A 23427-nucleotide genomic window follows, 5' to 3' on the forward strand; every position below is an offset into this window, starting at 1 on the left:
AAAAACTAACAAACGCTCAAAGACTGGTCAGTGCTTTAATTTACGTAGGAGAAAGTGTTACTTAAAATGCCACACATCTGGCTGTAGAATGTCACTCATATGCACACTGCAACCATAAAAATGGCACACAAGCAATCTGCAAACGTGTCAGCTGTACAGCAGTGCTTGGCTTCCAAAGTTTTCTTTATTACATCTTGTGATGTCAGTGTTACATAGAACAAAACTCTTTTTTTAATAAAATTGCGCTTTCTGTGTTACCAGAGTGCCAAGCGGGTGATCTTGCTGTCCGGAACTCCCGCCATGTCTCGCCCATCTGAGCTGTACACACAGATTGCTGCTGTCCGGCCTGCATTCTTCCCTCGCTTCCACGACTTCGGACTCCGCTACTGTGAAGCTAAGCAGGTGGGTTTGTCCAGTGCCCTCTGACCCAGAATCCATTGGAGGCTTGTGTCATGTTAAAGAGAAATCGAGGAAAACCTGCAGTAACCTACAGAGCCTGTTTCTTCTAGTCCTCAGGGTCTATAGCAGGGGTACTCACAAACATTTTCCCAGGGGCCACAAAGTTGGTTCACTGGTGTGACTGAGGGCCACATTGATGCCAGCAGGGTGGCGGTTTGGGGGCTGGGAGGAATGGCATTAAAATGGGTGTAAGTGAAGTGAAGTGTATACATCTAGTGTCTGAACTGCTCAATGTGAAACCAAAAACTTGGGATTCATACCGGCTTTTCCACTTGACTAAATTGTGTGATCCTAGGCAATTGTTTTATTTCACTTTCCCAGCTTTTTCTTCATGATCACATGACGCTCTCTAAATACAAGACTTCAGGATGTGTGCTTACAAAAACCTTCATTTGTGTTTGATTTAATAACTATAAGGTTGTTTATGTATAGTAGAAACTCGTGCCATCCAAAGAATGCACATAACAACTGGCTTGCCTCTTAGTTCACTATTTGTAGTGTGGTTGGGGAAGAGGGATGAAAGTTTCTAAATTCATGTTTGAAAACTATTACTTTAAAAAATACTTCTCAATGCACTGATATAATCTTATGGACAGTGAAATGGGTTCTGTATTTAAATGAAATACACTTCTTGAATTTTGAGCACACTATCATTCTTTTACACCTTTTTTGCAAGATGCCTTTAAAAATGACGGTGTTTCTTAGCTTAAGCTGCACAGGACACCCGTTGCTTCCTTTCTTTAACTTAAGTTACCCTTTAAACAAGTGCTTGCCTGTTTATTTGACATCTTTTTAGTGTTGGTGCTCAGTCAACTAAACAGCAGGCCAGGGCTGCTGTTCACCAGGGGACGCATGTAAAGGTCAGGGCGGCCACAAGCGGCGCCAGGCTGTACTTTGATTATCCCTCATCCATAGCATACACTTCTGGGGTTGTGGTTACCAGTGCCCTTTGGTAATCCACACCAAGAGTAGTCTGTAGGCGCCTCTGTCACATCAGAGTACAGCTATAACAGGAGTATCCAAAAACTGGGCTTTCCTATAAATTATTTATTTTCCTGTAGTTTCTAATAGTGTTTGTTCTGATTTTAGTGTTTCTGTGGACAGTTAAAGCAACTTTACTCAGGAATAACACTCATCGGATACAAAGCTGCCCCTTGGATTGCACTATATATTATTCCCCCATATTAGGAGTTGAATTATTAGTCAGTAGATTGATCTGCTTGCAGCAACCCATGTGTAACACAAATGATAATTAAAAATTCTGCTTCTTGAGTAAGCTTTTCATCCTTTGTGTAGGAGGTTGGGTGCTTAGCGATGTTTAATTGAATGTATGTCGGAACAACGAATGCCTGAACAACGAGGTCGGAACAACGGCCTCGTTGTTACCACTAATGCCTTTACCACGAATGCCTTAACAACGATTTTTTGTTGTAAAGGCGTTCCTGGTAAAGGCATTAGTGATAGGCATCCATTGTTCCTGCATGCGTCCCCTCTGGCCCCCCACCCCTAAAAATTACCAGGACCACCCACCTCCCCCCACAAAACCACACCAACCCCCCACCTTTGCCCCTAACACTACCCCAACCTCCTCCCTAAAATTACTGCGACCCCCACCCTACCCCCAAAACCTAAAACAACCCCCACCCCATCCCTGAAACCTAAAGTACCCCAACCCCCACACCTAAAACTACTCCGAGCCCCCCACCGTGCCCCTAAACCCCCCAACCCCCACCCGGCCCCCTTTAATTACCCGACCCCCCCAACCCACCCCTAAAACCTAAAACCCCAACCCCCCACCCCCGCCCGCCCCTAAAACTGACCCCCACCCTACCCCCAAAACCTAAAACAACTCCAACCCATCCCTGAAACCTAAAGTACCCCAACCCCCACCCCTAAAACTACTCCGAGCCCCCCACCCTGCCCCTAAACCTAAACCCCCCTACCCTCCACCCCGCCCCTAAAATTACCCGACCCCCCCACACCCACCCCCAAAACCCCAACCCCCCGCAACCCACCCCTAAAACCCCAACCCCCCACCCCGCCCCTGAAACTGACCCCCACCCTACCCCCAAAACCTAAAACAACCCCAAACCCCACCCCATCCCTGAAACCTAAAGTACCCCAACCCCCACTCCTAAAACTACTCCGAGCCCCCCACCCTGCCCCTAAACCTAACCCCCCAAACCCCCACCCCACCCCTGAAACAGAAAATACCCCCCACCCGACCCTAACACTAAAACCCCGATCCCCCATCCCCTGGCCCCCGCCCCTAAAACGGAAAATCCCCACCCCGCCCCTAAAACTAAATCCCCGACCCCCCACCCACGCCCCTAAAACAGAAAAAACCCAACCCCCCACCCCACCCCTAAAACTAAAGCCCCAATCCCCCACCCCGCCTGGTCCCTAAAACAGAAGTAACCCCGACACCCCCGGCCCTAAACCTAAAACCCCGACCCCCGCCCCTAAAACAGAAAATACCCCGACCCCCCCCCCCAGCCCTAAACCTAAATCCCCGCCCTGCCTCTAAAACAGAAAATACCCGACCCCCCATCCGCACCCCTAAAACAGAAAATACCCCGACCCCCCGCCCCTAAAACTAAAGCCCCGACCCTCCACCCCGCCCCCAAAACAGAAAATACCCCGACGCCCCCGGCCCTAAACCTAAAACCCCACCCCCACCCCTAAAACGGAAAATACCCCGACCCCCGGCCCTAAACCTAAAACCCCGCCCCAAAACAGAAAATACCCTGACTCCACCCCCGGCACTAAACCTAAAACCCTGACCCCCACCCCACCCCGCCCCTAAAACAGAAAATACCCCAACCCCCCACCCCCGCCCCAAAAACTAAAACCCCGACCGCCCACCCCGCCCCACTTACCTAAGTCGTCGCCTCGTCCTCCTCAGCCGACTCCCTTGTTTGTGCCTTATCCACGCATGTGCGTTGTTCAGCACATGCGTGGTTAAGGCACAAAACAACGAAGTCGTGGTTAACGAAAGCGTTGTTCCGCTTTCGTTAACCAGGACTTCGTTGTTCAGGAGTCGGCGTTAAGGCCGTTTCCCGTTTAATTTAATGGCCTTTTTTACAGCATTTCAAAAGTTGAGTTTCTAACATCATTTAAGCACAAAGGACCTGACTCAGAGTTTGGCAGTCGGGTTACTCTGGCACAAATGTGATGGATATCCCGTCCGCTTTATTGTAAGTCCATTCTGGTCTTTCTCCAGTGCTTTATTTGAACCGGCACTTATTTTTCCTTACCAGACGGTGACCCAGAGAAAGTAAAACACAATACGGGGAAGAAAGAGAAAGCGAAAGATGGGAAAAAGAGAGAAAGGGATTAAAAAGAACCTCCAGGTGTGAAATAAAGAGGCCAGAAGTGACTGGTGGTGGATGAAAGAGGCATGAGCTGGACTCAAGACTACAGCCTTGGCATTATGCACATAGAGGTTCAGTCGTGCCAGCCACGGGCTTCTAAACAAACTTTGGGCCCAGCACTTAGTCTTTTACAAATTAACCACTGTCTATGTCACCTGTAATTAGACAGAGTAGCCGTCCGCCAAACTCTAAATCTGGCCCAAACTATTTTGCACTACGAATGTTGTTGGTGTACTTGAAATGTTTGTAACTCAGCGTATTTATTACATATATCGACTGTGATGCCCACTTTGTCCTTTCTAATAGTAAATGTTTGTGGCCCCAACTATATGTCTTTGCCTTATCTGACAACTGAAGTCTCATTCATTGAGTGATATTCCCTCTTCTTGAACCTTCGTCTCCATCTTTGCTGGTCGCGACACTAACTTAAATGGCATTCATACACATATTTAGTTCATCTTTTTCTGTTAAGTCATTAACATTTAATCTGAAATCTTGAACTCTCGCAGACGTGGTATTTTGCAACTTCAGATCTGTGTGCTTTCTTTCTCTCTGAGGTTCTTTTTGTTTTTTTTTGCTGATTTGCCATAGTGGTAATTACCCAGAGACTGAAGAGTTGGAAGTGTTCATCAAGAACATAATGTAACAATTCTCCAAAATTTGTATTAGGAAGCCAAATTAGCAGATTTATCACAAAATGTTGAACACAAATTTTTAATTGTTTTTCCTTCATCATAATATTGAGATTTACAACTTTTCTTGAATGAATAGATGTTGCTGAGCATTGGGTGTCAGGGTCCGTCTTGAACCTCATATCTTCATGATGCACTTTATTCTTATCCTTGTCTCAGTCCTTACTTATCTTAGAAGTGACTCCGCCTCACTATCTGCCCCAAAAAGGAAAAAAGACAAGCACCTTCATCTCTCATGCATGGCCGTTAGTAACCAAATCCCTACAGTGCCTCTTGTTTCTGCTCACATATGTGACTACAGGCTTGCTGCACGCCTTTTAGACAGTGATACCTGTTTTAGTCTTATAATTTCTGTTTGGTCTATTAGTAGGCAAATATCTAAAACAGGCATCAACAATGAGTAGCTCGTGAGCTACTTGTAGCTCTCTGGCTACCTGAATGTAGCTCTCCTGTGTGCACCCAGACTACTAAACTAAAAGCTTTTGCTTGACTGAATAACACAAAAATTAATAAGTGTGTTCAAGATGAAAATATGTGTATTTTCAGAAGTAGTAAGCTAATGTTTGGAGAGAAATGGTTGAATTTCAAAATACATTTAAAGCTGATTGTAAGGAAATTGACCATCCACATTCACCCTCCACTTGGAACCAAACATCCCGATGTAGCACTTAACTCTCTCAGGTTACCATCGCTGCACACAACAACAACATTCAATGAATAATTGTCCAGTCTGTGCTTTTTCTTTAGAAAAAAGAAAAGTGTACATACTACACACACACTACTCGATACTATGCAGTAACTTACAAATATATATAACGCTGGTGAAAATACCTGTGGCAATATTACATTTGATCCCTACATGGTGATAGCCTTCAAATTCACTGTTTACGTCCTTCACATACAGTACAATGCATAACCATCCAGGGAGGCGTCAGTTTACATTAGGTCATTGTTGTCCCAGTTCAAGATTGAAATCACATGTTACGGTAATTCTTCATGCCATCACTGACTTTAGTAACCACAATCTTTTTACACCTATCAAGAGTGGTCAAGAATTGAAGCCATGTACCCATATTGCCAGTAAGAAGGTATGGCATCCCTGCATTATCAACAATAAAGCATCACATCCTGAGCCAGCTGTGCCAGAGAAATATGACAATACTTGTTGACCCATAATCTGAACAGATATCTTCTTGGAGCTCTCTTTTTTGGGTTTGGCATACAGAATCCACCCCAGTTTGAAACGTCACTGGTCACTGTAGGCCAAAGTGAAGTGAAGCTGCTCTCTAAGGTAGTCTTCCCCATAGGTGTATAATGGAGTGCCACCGCAGACAAGACAGTAAAGCACACTGACTTTCCCTGTGAGTGAACACTAACATTATGAGGCCTACCCCAGGTCAATATCCAATCCTGCAGAGTAAGCGAATGAACATTTAAGTGGTAGAGGTAAAGAATTATTATGACAACAAAAGGATGAGATGTCCTTCATGCAGTGGAGACAACCTGGTTTCTAGATGCCCAATGAATAGGTGAACACTTTCCTGTGGCTTTTGAAACAAGCAAGCACTGGTATGTGATGGGCAAGTAGACCTGCTTAAAGTGGACTTTGGGCTCAGAGAGAAATGCCCAGCCGCAGAGTACATGGTCCCTCCTGCATTGTGTCATGCGTTACAGAACCTGTGCTGCAGCGCCCGTTCTCTTGTACCTGCAGCCTGTCAAGATTGGGACCAGGAAACCTGGAATGAAAGATGGAGTCTCCCTGGATGTTTGCTAGGTGGGTGTATGTATGCTTTCAAAGGCGCCGCACTTAGACCTTTGTGAGCCAGAATTTTGCATTTGCATTTTTGGGCTCCTAGTTTGACTCAACATCCCTGGCCCTGCTTGGCACTGTGCAGTAGCACCCACACATTTGGGCACAGGATGCATTTTCTGCTGTACATTCCATTACTAAACTAGTTGAATGGTGCCTTCCAACTACATATGCACTGCAGCATGTAGCAGATTTGCTCTGGGACGTAACTGTTCAGAAGTCTGGTACATGGTACTTTGCCTCCCATTGCAGGGTTTACATCAGTGTACATTATCATTGTCTCATTAGGGCAGGTCCTAGATCTTGCAAACCCTGTCCCTGGAAGAGGGATATTTCCTCAAGTTATCTACCATAAGTGTGGAGAAGTGTGGCACAATGGTTAGAGCGGCAGACCCTGAAGCAGAGATCTGGCTCAAGACCAGGGTTCAAGTCCTGCTTCGGCTGGTCTTGGGCTCAATTCCCTTGGACCAGATAATTCTCGCCTCGGTGCCTAATCTAATTAATGGGTCCCACTCTGCAACTCTGGGCAATAGCTTGGAGTGGGCACCTCACAGGGAAAAGCCAAGAGGGGTTCCATAGCGGTATGAGTACAGCGCCTTGAGACCCTAACGGGTGAGTAGTGCGCTATACAAGTGCCAAATTTAAATTTAAATTTACCATTGCACGACCTTTGAAAGGGCATTGAATTGAGCACTGTGATTGGTACTTTATTCTTTACCATTGAAGTCCCATGCTCCCTCAAATGAGTTTCTGAAAGTAGTGGCAGTCTATGAGAGCGGGCACCTGCATGTATGTCTGCATGTCTCTCAATTACCGACATCTTATCTGGATCTTCTTGCTGTTGGGTAAAATTAGAGAGAAAGCAGAGCCCCTCCAGATAGGCACACTGTGCAGACTGAGAGCCATCCCTGATCTATAGCGCAATGTATTGAAAAACCTTTGGCAGCAGCATGAGCATTTCTCCTCTCAGTGAATAGTGGGTTGAAAATGGCAGGTTGAGATGTAGCAGAGCCAAACAGGTTATCATTCATTACATTAGTTTGGTGGATATTTTTGTTTGGTTTAAGGTTCTCACTGGGATGCTGGACTTTATTTTTTAATGTCATTTGCTTCACATTATTCAGTCATGCCCTCCTGCCCTGTAATTCGGTAGTAAATACTGAGCAGTAGAGGTTAAATTTGGCTTGGATGTGTAGAATCTACTGCACTAACACTTTTAGATATGTTGAAATAGTCATGTAAAAGAGCAGGAAAGTAATCATCATTCTGCTGAATGTTCAATGCCTGCTTTCGTGAAAAGGAATTTTCTTTTGAAATTTCTCCTGACGATTTTTGTACAAAAGGATGCTGGATATGTTTTTTTCTTTAATTCAAAGCTCTTTCTGGGGTTGGGTTTGCTGGAAATATGAGCTATACGAAGATCTGTTCCTCAGGGTACTTTATCACATGTTCGCACTTTTGACAAGGTCCAATAGGCATGTTCTTTGCACAAAGATTTCTTAACTGGACATGAATCTCAGGGGTGTGGAATTTATTAAAATATCTACTTGTCCAGGGGACAGGTTGCTTCTCAAATCTACTTGTCCTGTAAAAAGATCTACTTGTCCCTTTGGTGCCAGGTAGTGTGGTGACAAATTATGGCAGCAATCTCATTATGTAAGAGCTCTGATAATAGCCTCTCTGATTATGCCAGGGCTACTACCATAGTAGGGCTTGAATACTTGCAGTTTCAATCCCTACTGTAGCAATTTCCTTATTTTGCCACCTTTCTGCAGATCTGCATACTGGGGCTGGAGGAAGCAGTAAGCAATAGTTCCAGGGCTGGAATGCCTTTGAGTCTGCAAACCTACAACCTGCATGTTTTAAAGATTTTCAGCAGCTTCTCTCTAATATTTTCCCATAATAAGAAAGGTTGGACATTTACTCCTGACAATGGCAGAATTAGAACTTCTTCCAGGGTTGGGAAGAAAGTGGCCGGAGGGAAAATGAACTTGCAAATGCACAATAGATTTTCACATGAGCAAATCTACACATGCGTATTTACCCATGCTAAAATACAGTTTACAAATATTTTATAGGGGTACGCCATATACCATGGGTGCACTTTTGTGACTTTCTTTAAGAATTTGGGGCCACATGTGGGTAGGTTCAGATTTGCGACCCGCAAATTGCGAGTCGCAAATCCGAATGTAGGATGGTGTCCCTGACACCATTTGTGATTCGCAAGGGCTTCGCAAATGCCCACGTAGTGAATAATCATGAGGTGGGTCGCAATTTGCGACCCCCTTGTGAATAGCGGCCCTCACAGGGATGGTGGCCTGCTGGAGACAGCAGACCACCATGTCTGTGACTGCTTCCTTAAAGGAAAACGAGATGCATTACAAAAACGAAAAATGAAACGTTTTCGTTTCATTTTTTCAGAGCGTTCGCGGTCACAAAACAATTCTACATTGCACTGCGAGTCGCAATTAGGAAGGGAACACCCCTTCCTAATTGCGAGTCGCAAACCCGTTTTGCGATTCGGTAACCAAGTTACTGAATCGCAAAACTGGGTTTGTGCATCGCAATGTGCTTTTTGCACGTCGCAAACAGCGAAAGTCGCTGTTTGCGACATGCAAAAAGCTACCTACATGTGGGTCTTGGTCCCTAATTAGGTCTGGTGTTAACAAAGACATTTTGTTTTTACTAAACTTCTATTTCTCTCTCTTTCGGCTGGCTTTACTGTGAGTGATCGCATTCTGCTCTTCCACAAGGAGCATATTGGCACACAAAGTAGTTTTGTTCAGTGTCAGGAACTACAGTGGCAATCAGTGACGTAACGAAACTGGAGGGTGCCCCTTTGCAAAGAACATAGAGGAGCCCCCTCTCCAGACTCACTCAGGGCAAGTGCTGTGCTGAAGGGGCCCCCTGGAGGGCGGCAGCGGGGCCTTTGTTATGCCACTGGTGGCAACGTGTGTTTTTAGAGTTCAAAAACTTTTTGGGGGGTTTTTGCCAATGTTGAGGGCCTGGTAGCTCCCACAACAATAAAGTGTTACAAAAGCCATGTCAAAACAAGACACGCATTGATGAAACTAAAAGACTTATAAAAAATATGTCGGACCAGTTGGTTTTGTCAGTGTTTGTTTATTTTCATGCTTACCATATTCGTTTTGAAAATGGTTACACTGATTTTCCATTAGAAATATTTTTGGGAAATACTAGCATGCATCAACACATTTTACTAAATGACACTTCATTTGCATCTAATCAGAGAGCATTCTGGGAGCATTATACTTAGCCTCATAGCCTAAACTTTTCAAACGTGTATACACGTTTTTTTGTTTGCACTGGAACCAACGTCAGTAGTGAAGTGTGACCTTAAAACATTTATTTACAGCACTCACTCTAATAATGAAGGCTTTCAAATAATGAACCATAAATACAAGTTCGAACAGCATTGTTTTTTGGAAACACATTACCTCAACTGCAGAGAGTTCCACTCTCTGTAAACAGGCAGCCAAAGGGTTTGTGCTGCAGAGGGTTGGGCCTACTTGTCCCAAGGACAAAGTAAACATAAAAACTTGTTGCCCTTGACCCCAAACAAGATTGCTTTTCTGAGCCCCACTACAGATTGGGTGACAGGTCATAGGTCGGCCTTTCGTATGGCAGAACTTTGGAACAGTTTTGCGTAATGTTGTATTTTAGTCTTATACTTTGGGATACCAATAACATTTTGTAGCTTCAAAATCCTACAAATGAATTATCACCAAGTACCCACTATCTTCTATGAGTGAAGTGTCTAAATATGCTGATCAGGGACCTACGAAACCTAAGTGATTCCCTTGGCTTTCTTCTTTGGGTAAGCAGGGTCTTGACATTGACAATTATGGGTTCCTGTTCCTCAAGTGGTGGCAGGTGAGTAGATTTAGTTTGTCCTATAACTCTGTGGTAAGGAAACCTTGAGATATTGTATATGTTCAGATGCCTTGATTTGCCCATGTGTTCTGTATGTTCTTTTTCATGGTGGCAAGGAGTCTCTATTAGTTTGCTCTCCTAAACATGTATAAACTGGTGTTCATACAGCTGGCTAGGCTCGCTGAACATGATTGCATTCTTTCTACACAGAGGAAGTTCATGCAGTTTAAGACTACGTATCTTACTTTGCCCACTCAGCTTCAATGTTTATTATAAACTCTGTCTTCTCCTCCAGGGGATCCTTTAACACACTCAAAAGTTTTGAATTGTCCTGCCCTTGCACAGGGTGCAGGAATACTTAATTAAAAAGTCGCCACTAGGTAGTTATCGTTAAATCCTAGTTTCCATTGGAAACGCGTTTATTGTTTTGCCTATAACTTTGGCGCAGTTTGACAAATCTTTACAAAATTTTCAAAACTAGTTTGCCACTCAATTCAGGTGCTGTTGTGAAAGTTTTCTTGTGATCTGTCAAGCAGGGGCTGAGAAAAGGGAGGGGGGTCTCAAAATGAAATTTCCCATAAAGATTTTGAACATGACGACAGCGTGAACCACTGGACGGAATTGCACCAAATTTGGCAGAAAGGTAGCTTTTGGTCCAGAAAGCCAGCCTTTTGTTATTTGGTGTGAATCCATTTAGTAGTTAGCAAGACATTAAAGGAAAAATAAATTTGTATATCTGTGCAGAGCCTAAGCACAGATATCATGATGAGATCAGATTGGCTGTCAGCACTTCAACCAGGAAGTGCTGGCAGCCATCTTGGCCCCAATATACATGATAGCACCCATTGAAATGCATTGTAGTGAATGGCAGGTTTTGAGGGTTGCAAAAAGTAGAACTTATGAAAGGTGATAACAGATTTTAGCTACAATATAAATCATTTGTTTATGGTACCATACATATTTTAGGAATTGGTGTTGTGTTCTAAGGTGATTTTACCCTGTGAAAAAACCTTCTGCTGGGTTTTCGTGAATCATGATTGAGAGAAAACTGTTTTCTCATGATTTCCTATAGCGGTTATGAAAGATGCTCCAGAAGCTAAAATGAGGACATATTTTCTGTAAATTCACACTATCGTTCTCAGCCATATGAGAATGAAGTCTGACATTCTCAGTAAAACATGTACTTCCAACAGGAGAAGCCGGTCAGTTGATTCTCTTGTGTCCAACTGCGGCCTCCCAGTATGTTCTAAAGAACAACTAGAGCGCTAACAGTCTTATGACAAAAGTGTGGCACACCAGAAGCCATCTTGATTGAAGCAAACTGGTAAAGATTAAAACATTTAATTTAGAAATAAACAAAATGAGGGAGCCATTTTTGTCATAGAAATTATGGTTGGTGCTGTTGAAAGAAACATTAGGACACATTTCGGGTGAGTTCTCAAATATCTCCCTTTTCTATTTCATTAAAATATTGACCTGCAGGCTGAAACATGCACTTTCAACACCACCGGCAGACTGCCAGTTAACTCCCTGGTGATCAGCAGCTTTACTACAGTGTTCTAATGAGCAACTAGAGTACTAACATTCTGAAGTTATTCCAAATGTTTGGCACATCTGAACGCCATCTTGATGGAATCAAAATGGAAAACTGAAAGCATTTTCTATTGAGGATACTGCAGTAAATGAGGAAATTGGGGAGCTTCGTAACAAGTAAGTCTCCAAAGGTGGCCACTAGTGAAAAAAAAGAGTCCAAATGTAGCACAAATATCACCCAAATGTATCCCAAGTATGGCCCAATGACAGAAGTGTGCAAAACACTTATTTTGTTTCTTTTTTTTGCAGTTTTATATAGCGCAGACTTGACCTGAAGGTAATAGAGTGCTTTACATGAGCATTAGTTACATTACACAAGGACACATTCATTTTGGTTTTAGGCTTGGGGAGATTAATTGATTTGCACACAATCCCAGGATGTCGTGCTGAAGCTGAAACTCAAACCTGGTTCCTCTGTTGCAAAGTCTGCAGTGCTGGCAGTAACACCACCTCCTCTCCCCTAAGTGTAACAAATAATCAAGTGACCAGCTGGATAAAAAAACAGAAATATAGCAAATAATTTGTTTTTTGTCACTATTTATGAACTCTGAAATATGTCCTAATTTTAGTTTTTAGAGCAGTAACCATGATTTCTATGGGAATAAGACCCTCTTATTTTTTATAATGTCCAAAGGAAATGCTTTAGCTATTACAGTTTTGATTACATCAAGATGACATCAGGCGTGCCACACTTTTATAATAAATATAACATTTTAGCAATCTAGTTGTTCATTAGAATACTGTGGGGTGGCATAGGTCAGGGGAACAGACTCAGAAAATTGAAGGCAGACATGAGGGTGCAAAGGCAACAAGTTGACCAGGCTGGGCAGGTGGAAGGGGCAGTGGCAATACATGGACCATGGAGGGCAGGGGCAACAAATCTACCATGCAGGACAGACAAGAGCGACTATGGCAATATAACAGACCATTGAGGGGAGAAGGAAGAGACAGTGGCAGTGGCAGTACAACCATTCATGCCAACAGACCCGATTCAGGCAGAGAACTCCCAATGTTTTTAACCCCAAAAGGGCTTTATTTATTACGCCTCTTGCCTAATATCTATTCTTTTTCAATGCTAGTCAATGGGGAAAATAAATCCCCCAGGTTTTTTAAAAAATATTCCTCTTACCAAGTTCAAAATGTTGGCAAGCATGGTACATTGGATCATTGAAGACAGGGTGAATGGGGTAGGAACATGGACTGGTAACAGAGGGCAGAGGGAGATTGGCAGGGGTACAAAACTGTCTTTGCAGGGCAGGCGTCAGGGGTTGCCTCTGCACAATACACCAAACAGGGCCATCGGGACAACACTGCAGTACAACGGACCATGCAAAGCAATAGGGAGGGGACAGGGCCATGCACATGGACAACAGAGGGGAAAGAGGCAAGGACAGCAAGCTGACCATAACAGACTGATAGAAGGGACAGTTGCATCATTACGATCCATGAAGGGCAGGAGGGAGGGGGCAGGGGCACAACAACAGATCGGACAAGGCAGGAGGGAGGGGATAAGAGCCTTCACATGGAAAATGGAGGTCAGGGGGCAGAGCAGCAGCAGCAGGCTGACCATGGATGTCAGCGGGGATGGGCACTGGAAGCATAACACACCATGGAGGGCAACAGTAAGACTATAATGGCATACACACATACAACGGAGAGAAGGTGGGAGGGGGGTCAGGGACAGCACGCTGACCACAAAGGGCAGGTGGGAGGGGCTGTGGCAGCACAGAACACCTTGCATGGCAAGCAGGGGGGTTAGTAACAGCACAACAGCTATGGTGGGCAAGAGGGATGGGGCAGGAGCATGCACAAAGGACCATGGAGGACAGAAGGGAGGGGTAGGGGCTGGACACAGACCAGAGAGGGCAAGGGAAGAGGCTGCACAACAGACTACGAAGGGCAGGCAGGAGGAGAATTTGCAGCATAACAGAGCATGGAGGGCAGAAGGGAACGGCAGCAAGACGGATCATGGAGGACAGGAGGGAGGCGAAAGGACCATTGAACTCAGACAGGCAGGGTGGACGTGGCAGACACGAGTTGCAGCCATCTGACCATGCTAGGCAGGTGGGAGGGGCAGTGACAGGTCCATAGAACATAGTGGGCAAGAAGGAGGGAGCAGGGCAGACATCAGAGGGCAGGGGGAACTAGGATAGGGGCAGCAAGCTTAGCACAGAGGCTAACCAGGAGGGCAATGATGGGTCATAGAATTAAGCAATGGAGGGCAGGAGGAGTGGGCAGGGGCATCAAGCTAAATGGAGGGCAGTGGCAGCACATCAGACCATGCCAGGCAGGAGGAAGGTAGCTGGTGCATGGACTCGGGCAATAGAGGGTAGGGAGGTGGTGGATGGGGCAACAAGCTAACTGTTCAGAGCAGGCGGGAAGGGTAGTGTCCGAACTATGGCCACACAGTGCTGTAATTAGGGAGTGGGGGCATGGACCTTGACAATGGATGGCAGGGTGTGAGGCATGAGTTATACGTGGAATAACTGTAACTATAACAGCTGAATTTCTATGGTTTTGAGTGTGTGTAAAATCTGAACCTAACTATAGTGTCCCAGCTCACTCCTCTCCCACAAATGGAGGACCGAGCACTCCTGGTGAAATTAAGTAGTCACAGCATTGATACTTGCTCATCAATCCATTTAATATGTTGTTATCTCGGAGAAAGATATCCCAGCGCATTTTGGCGGCCTAACCGCCTTGATCTCGGGTGAGTTAGTAATGTTATTGGCACCATTTTTAACACAATGTCGCAAAATGATAACCATGGTAACATAGAAAACATACAAAATGGGCAAGAGCTAAGAAAATAGAGCAAAATAAATCAGTTGGCACTCTTTAAATTGTTCCCATTGGGTGTATCAAAATGACAAATTCATGACATCGTCGTTTTCACATCAACTTGAGGCATCATGAGCATACAAATTCTTATAATAAATGTTGAATTACAGTAATTTTTCGGTCACACGCAATGCTAGTTCTTATTCCCTCCCACATAGTGACCTTGGACCACATGCCGGGGCATACACAGTAAATATGTTGGCCATTTTAAAATACTTCAGTTCACTATGGCATATTCATGACATTGTCCATCCCACATTGTTACATCATCTTGAACAATAATGAATATTATTCCAGTAATTCTTAATATTTTCCCCAGCTTACTTCCGTAAATATGATATTATAGGGTTCGCCAGCAATGTTGATCAACAGTCCATATTTCATTGTATAAATTAAATAGGGTTTATAACACTATTGGTCATTATTACTAGGTGTTGCTTTTTAGCCATGTATGCTACTCATTGCATACTGCCCAAGTGGGCAAATTGAACACATCAAACATTCCCAACCCCAGTTAAATCGTGTTCGCCCCATTTGGAAATTCAAAAAAACAATACTTCATCCGTACAATATGAAAAGCTCTAATGGTGCCTCAAGATTTTACTCAAATTTATCTTCTTTTGCTGCAGCTATTAGTCTCAAACATATTCCCTGACTGATGTACACCCTATAAGAGTTAGACACTCAATAATACAATCTAATAGTCTTCTCCGCTCCTGCCATACTATGGGGTCGATTATGACTTTGACGAACGGAAAAACCAGTCCACCGAAGTCCCGACAGGCAGGTTGCCGCCAGTGCGGCCACCTCCCCACAGGCCCCATTACGAGTTTCACGCTGGGTCAGCAGGTGGAAACAGTTTCCACCAGCTGGCCCAGGAGGAAACAGCCTGCAGCATTGTCTCCGGCTCATAATAGAGCCGGCGGCAATGCAGTAGTGCGTAGGGTGCACCAGCACCCATTGCTATGTTGAACATCACGACGGGGCTGGGCAGGGGGTCCCCTGCACTGCCCATGCCAAGTGCAGGGGCTCCCTGCACCCAGTTTCAGCCAGCCGTTTTGTGGCGGTGCTACCACCATCAAACCACTGGCGGAGAAGGGAGTCGTAATCTCCAGGCCAGCTCTGCTTGCAGAGTTGCCCTGGTGGATTAGGACCACCAGCCCCGCCAGTCTGTCTGGTGGTGGTGCTAGCGGTCCGACCGCGGTCTGTCCGTCACCGCGACCCTGGTGGTCTTAAGACCGTCAGGGTCGTAATGAGCGCCTATGTGTCCATCACCACTTTTAAAGGTAAAATCTAAGGACAGTATTAAATAACAAAAACACAGTAAGAAGCAAATCGAATCTCAAAGTAAAATTAGACATCTTAGCTATTTTGCACTGTGCAGCTTCCTTGACTAAAGTGGCAGAGTAAGGTTCTGTCAGACAGGCATCCAGTGCAGCATAGATATAATGGCCTTTTTCGTCATAACAATCGCCCCACCCTGTATTGACAAAACATAACATTACAATAAAATCACATTAATAACAACAAACTGTGGAGATCAGTCAAAGGAGATTCAAGTATTACATGTGCAAATCAAGGAATGTACTAGCCAGGCATCCCCTTTGAGACACCCAGGCCAGATTACTTTAGTCTACCATAGATTTAAATTGACTAATCTCCCAAATGAATGAACATTTCCTTGTCAGTGTTCAAACCTTTGGCGGTCTTACTGTCCATTTCCAATATATATCTGGATTCTAACTGTCTCAGTCTACGTACATGATTACTGCCTCTAGCGGAAACCAGTAAGTACAAAGTATCGTAGTAGATCCCTGTTGGCTCCATGTTCGATCTCAAAATGGTGTGGCACACGCTATTGCTTATCTCTATTCTTTATGGCCTTCCTATGCTCCAGTATGCGTTTCTTTACAGGAAATATATTGCTCCCTATGTAAATCTTTTCACAAGGGCAAACCAGAGCATATACACATAAGTCTGAAAGACAAGTTAAATGCTTTTCAAAATGTTTGTATGTGGAATGATATGGTTTCACATTGCAACCAATTGCATCTACCACATTAAAAAAAACAGTCACCACCTTCCCAGATTTTGTGATTTCACTGGTAATGTTGTTCTTGCACAATTTGTCTGTTAAAGAGCCTCTCTTTCTATAAGTAATGTTCAGATGATTGCTCACCAGATCTGAAAGTGTATTCTCTTTTCCAAGTATTCCCTAATGCAGTGGTTCCCAAACTGGGAGCCGCAGCTCCCTGTTGCGCCATCAAATCTAGCCAGGGGCGCCGCACACAGTTTGGTAACTACTGGCTGTAGTTTTATTGTGTCCGAACTGGAAATAGCTCAGTGATTCCCAAACTGCGTGCGGCGCCCCTGGCTAATTTTGATGGCGCACTGCCCTAGTGTCTATCCAGTTTCTTACTTACCTCTCTGACTTTATTGCAAAAGGTTGTAATGAATCTTGTTATGTTAGAGGTTTCTTTGCTCTGAACTGATTTTGGTGGCAGAAGCATGTCTCTACAAGTTCCCTATGCTCTTTTAGGTGCATCCTTTAGGACGCCTTCCTTTTATCCCCTTCCCTGAATCTAGACAACATCACTTGGCATTTCTCATTAAAGGTAGAGTCAGAGCTACAATTCCTACAAGCCCGTAGGAATTCACCATAAGGGATACTATTTAGTTGATTTCCAGGGTGGCTACTTTGTGCGTTTAGTAGTGTATTGCCAGCCGTGGTCTTCCTATGTAGTATGGATGTTACCCTTAACTGTTACTTTCACATCCAAGAATTCCACACTCACATTACTGTTTCCTTCAGAGTTCAAATTGTAAGTGTTATTATTCAATTTGGCAATAAATTCTGATGTCTGTTCTTTCTCCCCTTTCCATATCAAGAACTGGTCTTCCGTGTATCATAACCACAGTTTCACATGTGTGCCAAACTCCTCCACGGTTTTGGACACCTGCTGCTCCTACCACCCCATCATAGGATTGGCATAGCTGGGAGCAAAACAGATGGCCATTGGTGTGCCTTGAATTTGTCTATACAGCTAGTTATCAAAAGGAAAAAAGTGATTAATTAGGCAGAACTCAATCATAGATAATATAATTTCTGTATGGAAGAAAAGGGAAAGAGAACGTGCTTTAATGAGTCGTCTGCATGCCTGTACACCATCATGACAAATGTTTGTGTACGGGCTGCACACATCCAAGGTAATCAGGTAGTAGTCTTTCTCCCACGGAATATCGTAAGTTTGACATAGGAAATCCTTACTGTCATGACTGTAGGTGGAAGGGGAGACACAAAGGGACACAAAAATGATTTATGTACTTGGAGGTATTCTCCAATAGTGATCCAATAGATGAGACAATTGGTCTTCCAGGAGGAAAGATTCTTGTGTACCTTTGGCAACAATTCTAATACAGGTATCCTAGGGTACATGTTGAGTAGGAAAGAATACTCGTCCCACTCAATAAGTCCCTGTTCCCTCCAAACCACCAGCATAGCATAATACCTAGATTTGGAGGGGGGGGGGGCGGTTGGCTAGCAAGGCCAAAAAGGCCTTGAAGAGGCTCCACACAAAAACCCTACTATCTTATATTAATCCTATTTAGGCAGGGCATCGGATCCCACTGCCACCCATGCTGTGTCCACAAGAGGATTCTGTGGCCATCAATACCCCCCCCCCCCTTTATGCACGAGAGCAGCATCCTAGCTGTCTGTGTTGCAAAAGCAAGTGAGGACTTCTGACCGAGGTGCGCCAGGGCTTGGCCCGCCAGGGACCTCCTGCCTGATCTGGAAAGACTGGTGTCAGCTGGAGCGATGCTGTGACTTACAGCCCGCCATCATCAGGACGTGACCGCCCTGGGGTGCAGCACTACAACGTCAGAGCCTGGCAGCCTGAGAACATATTATGGAGCAATTGAGCCAGCTGGCTTGGCGCAGGTGAGATGGGGTCAAATGGGAGATCATGAGGCTGCCTGGCATGACCTAGGGCTACTATACCTTTGTACTGGGTGATCCAGCGATACTGGAAGACCAGCCACTGCAGGCGTGCTGTGGGAGAGCAGCGCTGAGACCTACCAGCTGGATGAGTGCGAGAGCGCCAGGGCCCCCGAGTTACGTTGGCCTGCCACCATGCTACCACTGTGAGGGCGGATGAAAGATCTGGGGGCCGTGTCGGGTCTAGGTCTGAGCTGCCTTTGGCTGAGCTCTGCTGGCTGAATTGGGAAATCTAGGCCGGGTTGGGATGTGCGGGACGCGTAGAGAAGGATCGGACCCTCTCTCCCAACCGCTAGTACGAAAGAGCAGTGTGGACCCGAGAAGCTGCATTGTCCCTGGGCCTGGATTGTTGAACTACGCCAGATACCGTTGAATGAGCAGCACGACCTTAGCCTTACCATCAGCGGAGCAGTGAAATTCACCTACTGTGCTGACTTCGTCAGTCTGCAACGGAGACACGAGGGGCACGAGGGAAGGTTTGGGCCTAGGTCTCTATATCACCGCCTAAGATCATCACTTGTGGAGCACACATCGCCGGGCTGCCTCTCGATTCCCAGCCCCCCAATACCTCCCACCCCCACCTCCATCCGCCGACCCCCACGTGTTGGACTCCAAATTCTGTATCGCTGGTGTGGAAACCGGATGAAAGTTTGGACAGGGGGCACGTATATCTGCAGAAGGAGCGGCCAAAGTGCTGAAACGGCACGCAATTTAGGTGGCACATAAAACAGCCCCTCAACATTGCTGCATCCCACTGACTTACCGCACAAAGCATGATCATCCTGAGGGACAGAGCTGCCCCCACACCAGCTTTTAATTGCCTTTTCCCTGCGAGCTCCAGCCCCCACTAGTTATTTTCTTGACCATAAGTCCCGCTAATGTACACAAGGACTCGCCCCCTCCAGCCTGATTGTTTACATATCAGCATTGGCCCTGGCCCACCAAGCTTGTTTCTACTTGTCGCCGCCCCTGCCTGACCACTGAATGACACTTGAGCTGGTCTGCTGGCGGTTGGAGTACGCCCATCCTAACTCTACACTGCTTGACCTAGGTGACATCGCATTGGATCGGTTCCACCATTGATGTGACCTGCTCCATTACCCCTGACACATTCCTGGTAATCACTGTAATTGCTGGCAGATTTGTGTACTCCAGGTACACGACACCGACAATGGGCCATTCGCTGACTAATGCGCAGGGCTCACCGGCACGTCCTGAGCTGCTCTCCATTGCATCTGGTACAGAGGTGTCGTCACTGGAGCCCCACACTTCTCCAATGTCCATAGAGGATAAATTAGACATGGTACTAGCTGCAATTGGGCGCTCCAGGACATCTTTAGAAGCCAAAATTGACAGCTTGACCTTGGATCTTACCTCACCCTGCTCTAACACTAACAATGCCATAATTACGCCGCCCACTCAGCCAAAACACATGCGAACGCTGGCAGCGCTGGCTCTCTCCTGACGTGGTTGATAAGACAGAGAAGGCCTAGTGACCCCATAGTAGCATTACACTTTGCTGCGGGACCTCTGCTATACACACAGCGTGACATTCATCAAGAGTTGACAGATCACGACACCCATTTATACCGGTCAATCTCAGTGGTCACATTGGAAGATATTGGCTCCTTTTTGGCTACAACACCCCTCCCTTCCATTGTCCGCAACCAACTGGCGGAATTAGATGGCCCCATCACACCTCTGGGAATACGTGAGGCTGTACGTGCATTGGTGACTTGGAAGACACCTAGCCCTGATGTCCTGCCTGCAGAATTTTATAAGGCTTACGCCACACAGCTCAGACCCCGATTATGAGTGCTTTTTGCTGAGACGTTAGAAACATCTGACCTTCCGACCTCCCTCCTTGAGGCGCTTCTCATCTCCCTTCCAAAGCCAAATAGAGACCTTACGATCTTAAACTCATATCACCCACTGGAGCTTTTAACTACGGACTATAAAATATTGGCAGACCGTTTGTCTCCGCTGGTACCGAACGTAATACATCCGGATCAAAACAGATGTGTTCTGATGGATACAACTACCTGTGGATTCCTCACCTAATGAATACTCCCATGGCGCCAGCATTCGACGGAAATCTTCTTCCTAGTCTCTGCACGTCGACGAGGACGTCACTCTAGCCCACGCGACGCCGTCTGACGTCATACAGGCAATAAGAGGTCCTCGACGACGTGCCGACGTCAGTTCCCTTTTTTCCGTGCATTCGAAACGGTTATCTTCGAGGGAGCAACTGTTACTTTCGTGGTTACAGTGTATTTTTTGCTGCGTAGTCCTTCGCTGCAGTAATAATGTCGCAGAGAAAGTCGGGTTTTAAGCCTTGTCGTGAGTGTGGGGGCAAGATGTCAGTTACGGATCCTCACTCCGACTGTCTTTGGTGTTTAAGCTCCGACCACGACGTCTCGACTTGCGATTCATGTCAGCACATGAATCCAAAGGCCCTCAAGGAACGTGAGGCGAAGTTGTTTATGGCGAAGTCGAAGAAAGAAAAACATCATAAGAAGTCTTCTTCGCCAAGGCATCGGCGTCATCGAGACTCCCGGCGCCGTAGAGAATCACGGCGCCATTCGAGCAAGGAGACTCGTTCCAGGTCTTCGGATCGGCGCCGGAGGACTTGGGAGGTCAGTCCCACGGTCACGCCGCATCCATCGACGCCGTTGCCCTCTTCGGCGTCACCAACTTCACCTGGACAGGCGTCGGTGATTGAAGTGGTGCAGCCTCTGGTGTTGTCCCCGGCGTCGCAGACGTCGAGGCCGGCGTCGGGGTCGCCTTCGATACAGGCACCCCAGTACAGGCTTTTCCCACCCCTGGAGCCGATAGTACTGCATTCCTAAATGCGATGTATACCATCTTCCAACAGATGGCTCCAGGGGGTGCTCCGGCTGGCCCTTTGGCCTTTTCATTGGGTGATCCTGCGCCTCTACGGCCGGCACCCTTTATGCCCTTTCTCCCTTTTGGGAACGTGGGCTCGGCGCCGGTGTCGGCGCCGGTGGCCGCTCCGGTGGCTTCGGAGGGATTGGCCCCGGAGATTTCCATCCCGTCGACGTCGGGATTTCGTCCTGTGACTCCGGTGGGTCCATCTGCTCCGAGTGCTCTTTCATCGGCGCCGAAGTTACCTGTGGCGCCGGACGCGGCGTCGGTGGCTTCTGAAGATCGGCGCCGATCTTCGGCTTCGGCGGAGGCATTGTCGACTCCGCGTATCGAGCAGAGGCTTCATTCGAGGAGACGTGCTCTCCGTTTATTAGAGGAGCAGGAGTACCAACGAGTCCTGGAAGAAGGAGAACTAGAGGACTCGGTTGATGGACTGCATGGTCTAGATACAGCCAGTGGGCTGGACACTTCCCCTGAGTGGGATCTTTCGTCTCCAGGGGAATACACGGAGGAGGCTGCTTCCTTTCACGCAGTGGTATGGAAGGCAGCTAGTTTTCTGGACCTGCCTTTGCCGGTGGCAGAGACAAAACAGAACCTTCTGACAGAGGTGCTTCATCCGGCCTCACCTGCGGCAGAGCCTCTATTGCCCTTTAATGACGCTTTGCTGGATCCGGTGCTAGAGGTGTGGAAGAGACCAGTATCTTCCCCAGCGGTTCATAGAGCCGTAGCCAGGAGGTATCGAGCTGCACCAACTGACCCTGGCTTTCTTTCTAGGCACCCTACACCGGAGAGCTTGGTGGTGCAGGCCTCCTGTTCATCCAAATCAGCGCCTGGTTCTTTCCCGACGGTGCCTGGGGACAGAGACTCGAAGAAACTGGATGCGCAGTCCAAGAAAATCTTTTCGTCCTGCAGTCTGGCGTTGAAGGCCACCAACGCAACTTGTATCCTGGGGAGATATGTTCATGCTCTTATGGAGGACATTTCCTCATCATTTACGGAGCTTCCCCAGGGTCTTTTGGATGTTGTTTCAGATGCCCAGGCTGCTGCGACCCAGATTATTCAGGCTGGGCTGGATACGACCGACTCAGTGGCCAGAGCAATGGGCACGACTGTGGTGGCAAGGAGACAGGCCTGGCTCCGTAATTCGGGGTTTTCTGCAGATGTGCAGTCAACCCTATTGGATCTCCCTTTTGATGGGGACAAGCTGTTTGGCACCAAGGCAGATTGGGCCTTGGAACGTTTTAAGGAGAGCAGGGCCACAGCCAAATCGCTAGGACTCCAAGCTCCTTCTTCCTCTGCCTCAGGATTTTCAGGAGGTTTCGGGGATTTGGGCGTGGCTCTTCCTCCTCTTCCTTTCGGGGGAGATTCCAGCAACCTGCCTCTTCCCATCCCTATAGATCTTTTAGAGGGAGAGGGAGGGCCCGCACCAGAGGAGCCTCTCAGCAGCACTCTGCCTCTTCCTCGTCCTCTGTTGGGTGCAGCAGGGAAAGCAGCCTTAGGCTTCCACCATTTCCCACTCACTCCTCTCCTGTAGGGGGAAGATTACAGCATTTTCTCCGCAAGTGGAAGACTATTACAACGGACACTTGGGTTCTCAGTATTGTGGGAAAAGGCTACACCCTTCCCTTTCGGGAGTTCCCGCCCCTCATCCCGCCCCGCCCATCTTATTGTTCAGAAGAACACCTCCTGTTGCTAGAACAGGAGGTACAAGTCCTCCTTTCAAAGGGCGCGGTAGAGTTGGTCCCAGAGCAGGAAAGGGGTCGAGGTTGTTACTCAAGGTATTTCCTGATTCCCAAGAAGGATGGTCGGTTGAGACCAATCCTGGACCTGAGGATCTTGAATTGGTTCCTCAAACAGGAAAAGTTCAAGATGCTGACCCTA

The 23427-nt window shown here is 46.6% G+C and overlaps 1 protein-coding gene across 4 annotated transcripts in view; it reads left to right on the forward strand.

The window, feature by feature from the left end:
- The window catches only part of SMARCAL1 (SNF2 related chromatin remodeling annealing helicase 1), a 303996-nt gene that overhangs the window by 206320 nt on the left and 74249 nt on the right, over positions 1-23427 (forward strand). For all 4 annotated transcript variants that reach the window (XM_069227057.1, XM_069227058.1, XM_069227055.1 and 1 more), the window contains exon 10: positions 262-402. In XM_069227057.1, coding sequence (XP_069083158.1) covers positions 262-402 — 141 coding nt within the window. The remainder of the gene's footprint in view (positions 1-261; positions 403-23427) is intronic.

This window comes from Pleurodeles waltl, chromosome 3_2, assembly GCF_031143425.1.
Source record: "Pleurodeles waltl isolate 20211129_DDA chromosome 3_2, aPleWal1.hap1.20221129, whole genome shotgun sequence".
In the NCBI taxonomy this organism is placed as follows: Eukaryota; Metazoa; Chordata; class Amphibia; order Caudata; family Salamandridae; genus Pleurodeles; species Pleurodeles waltl.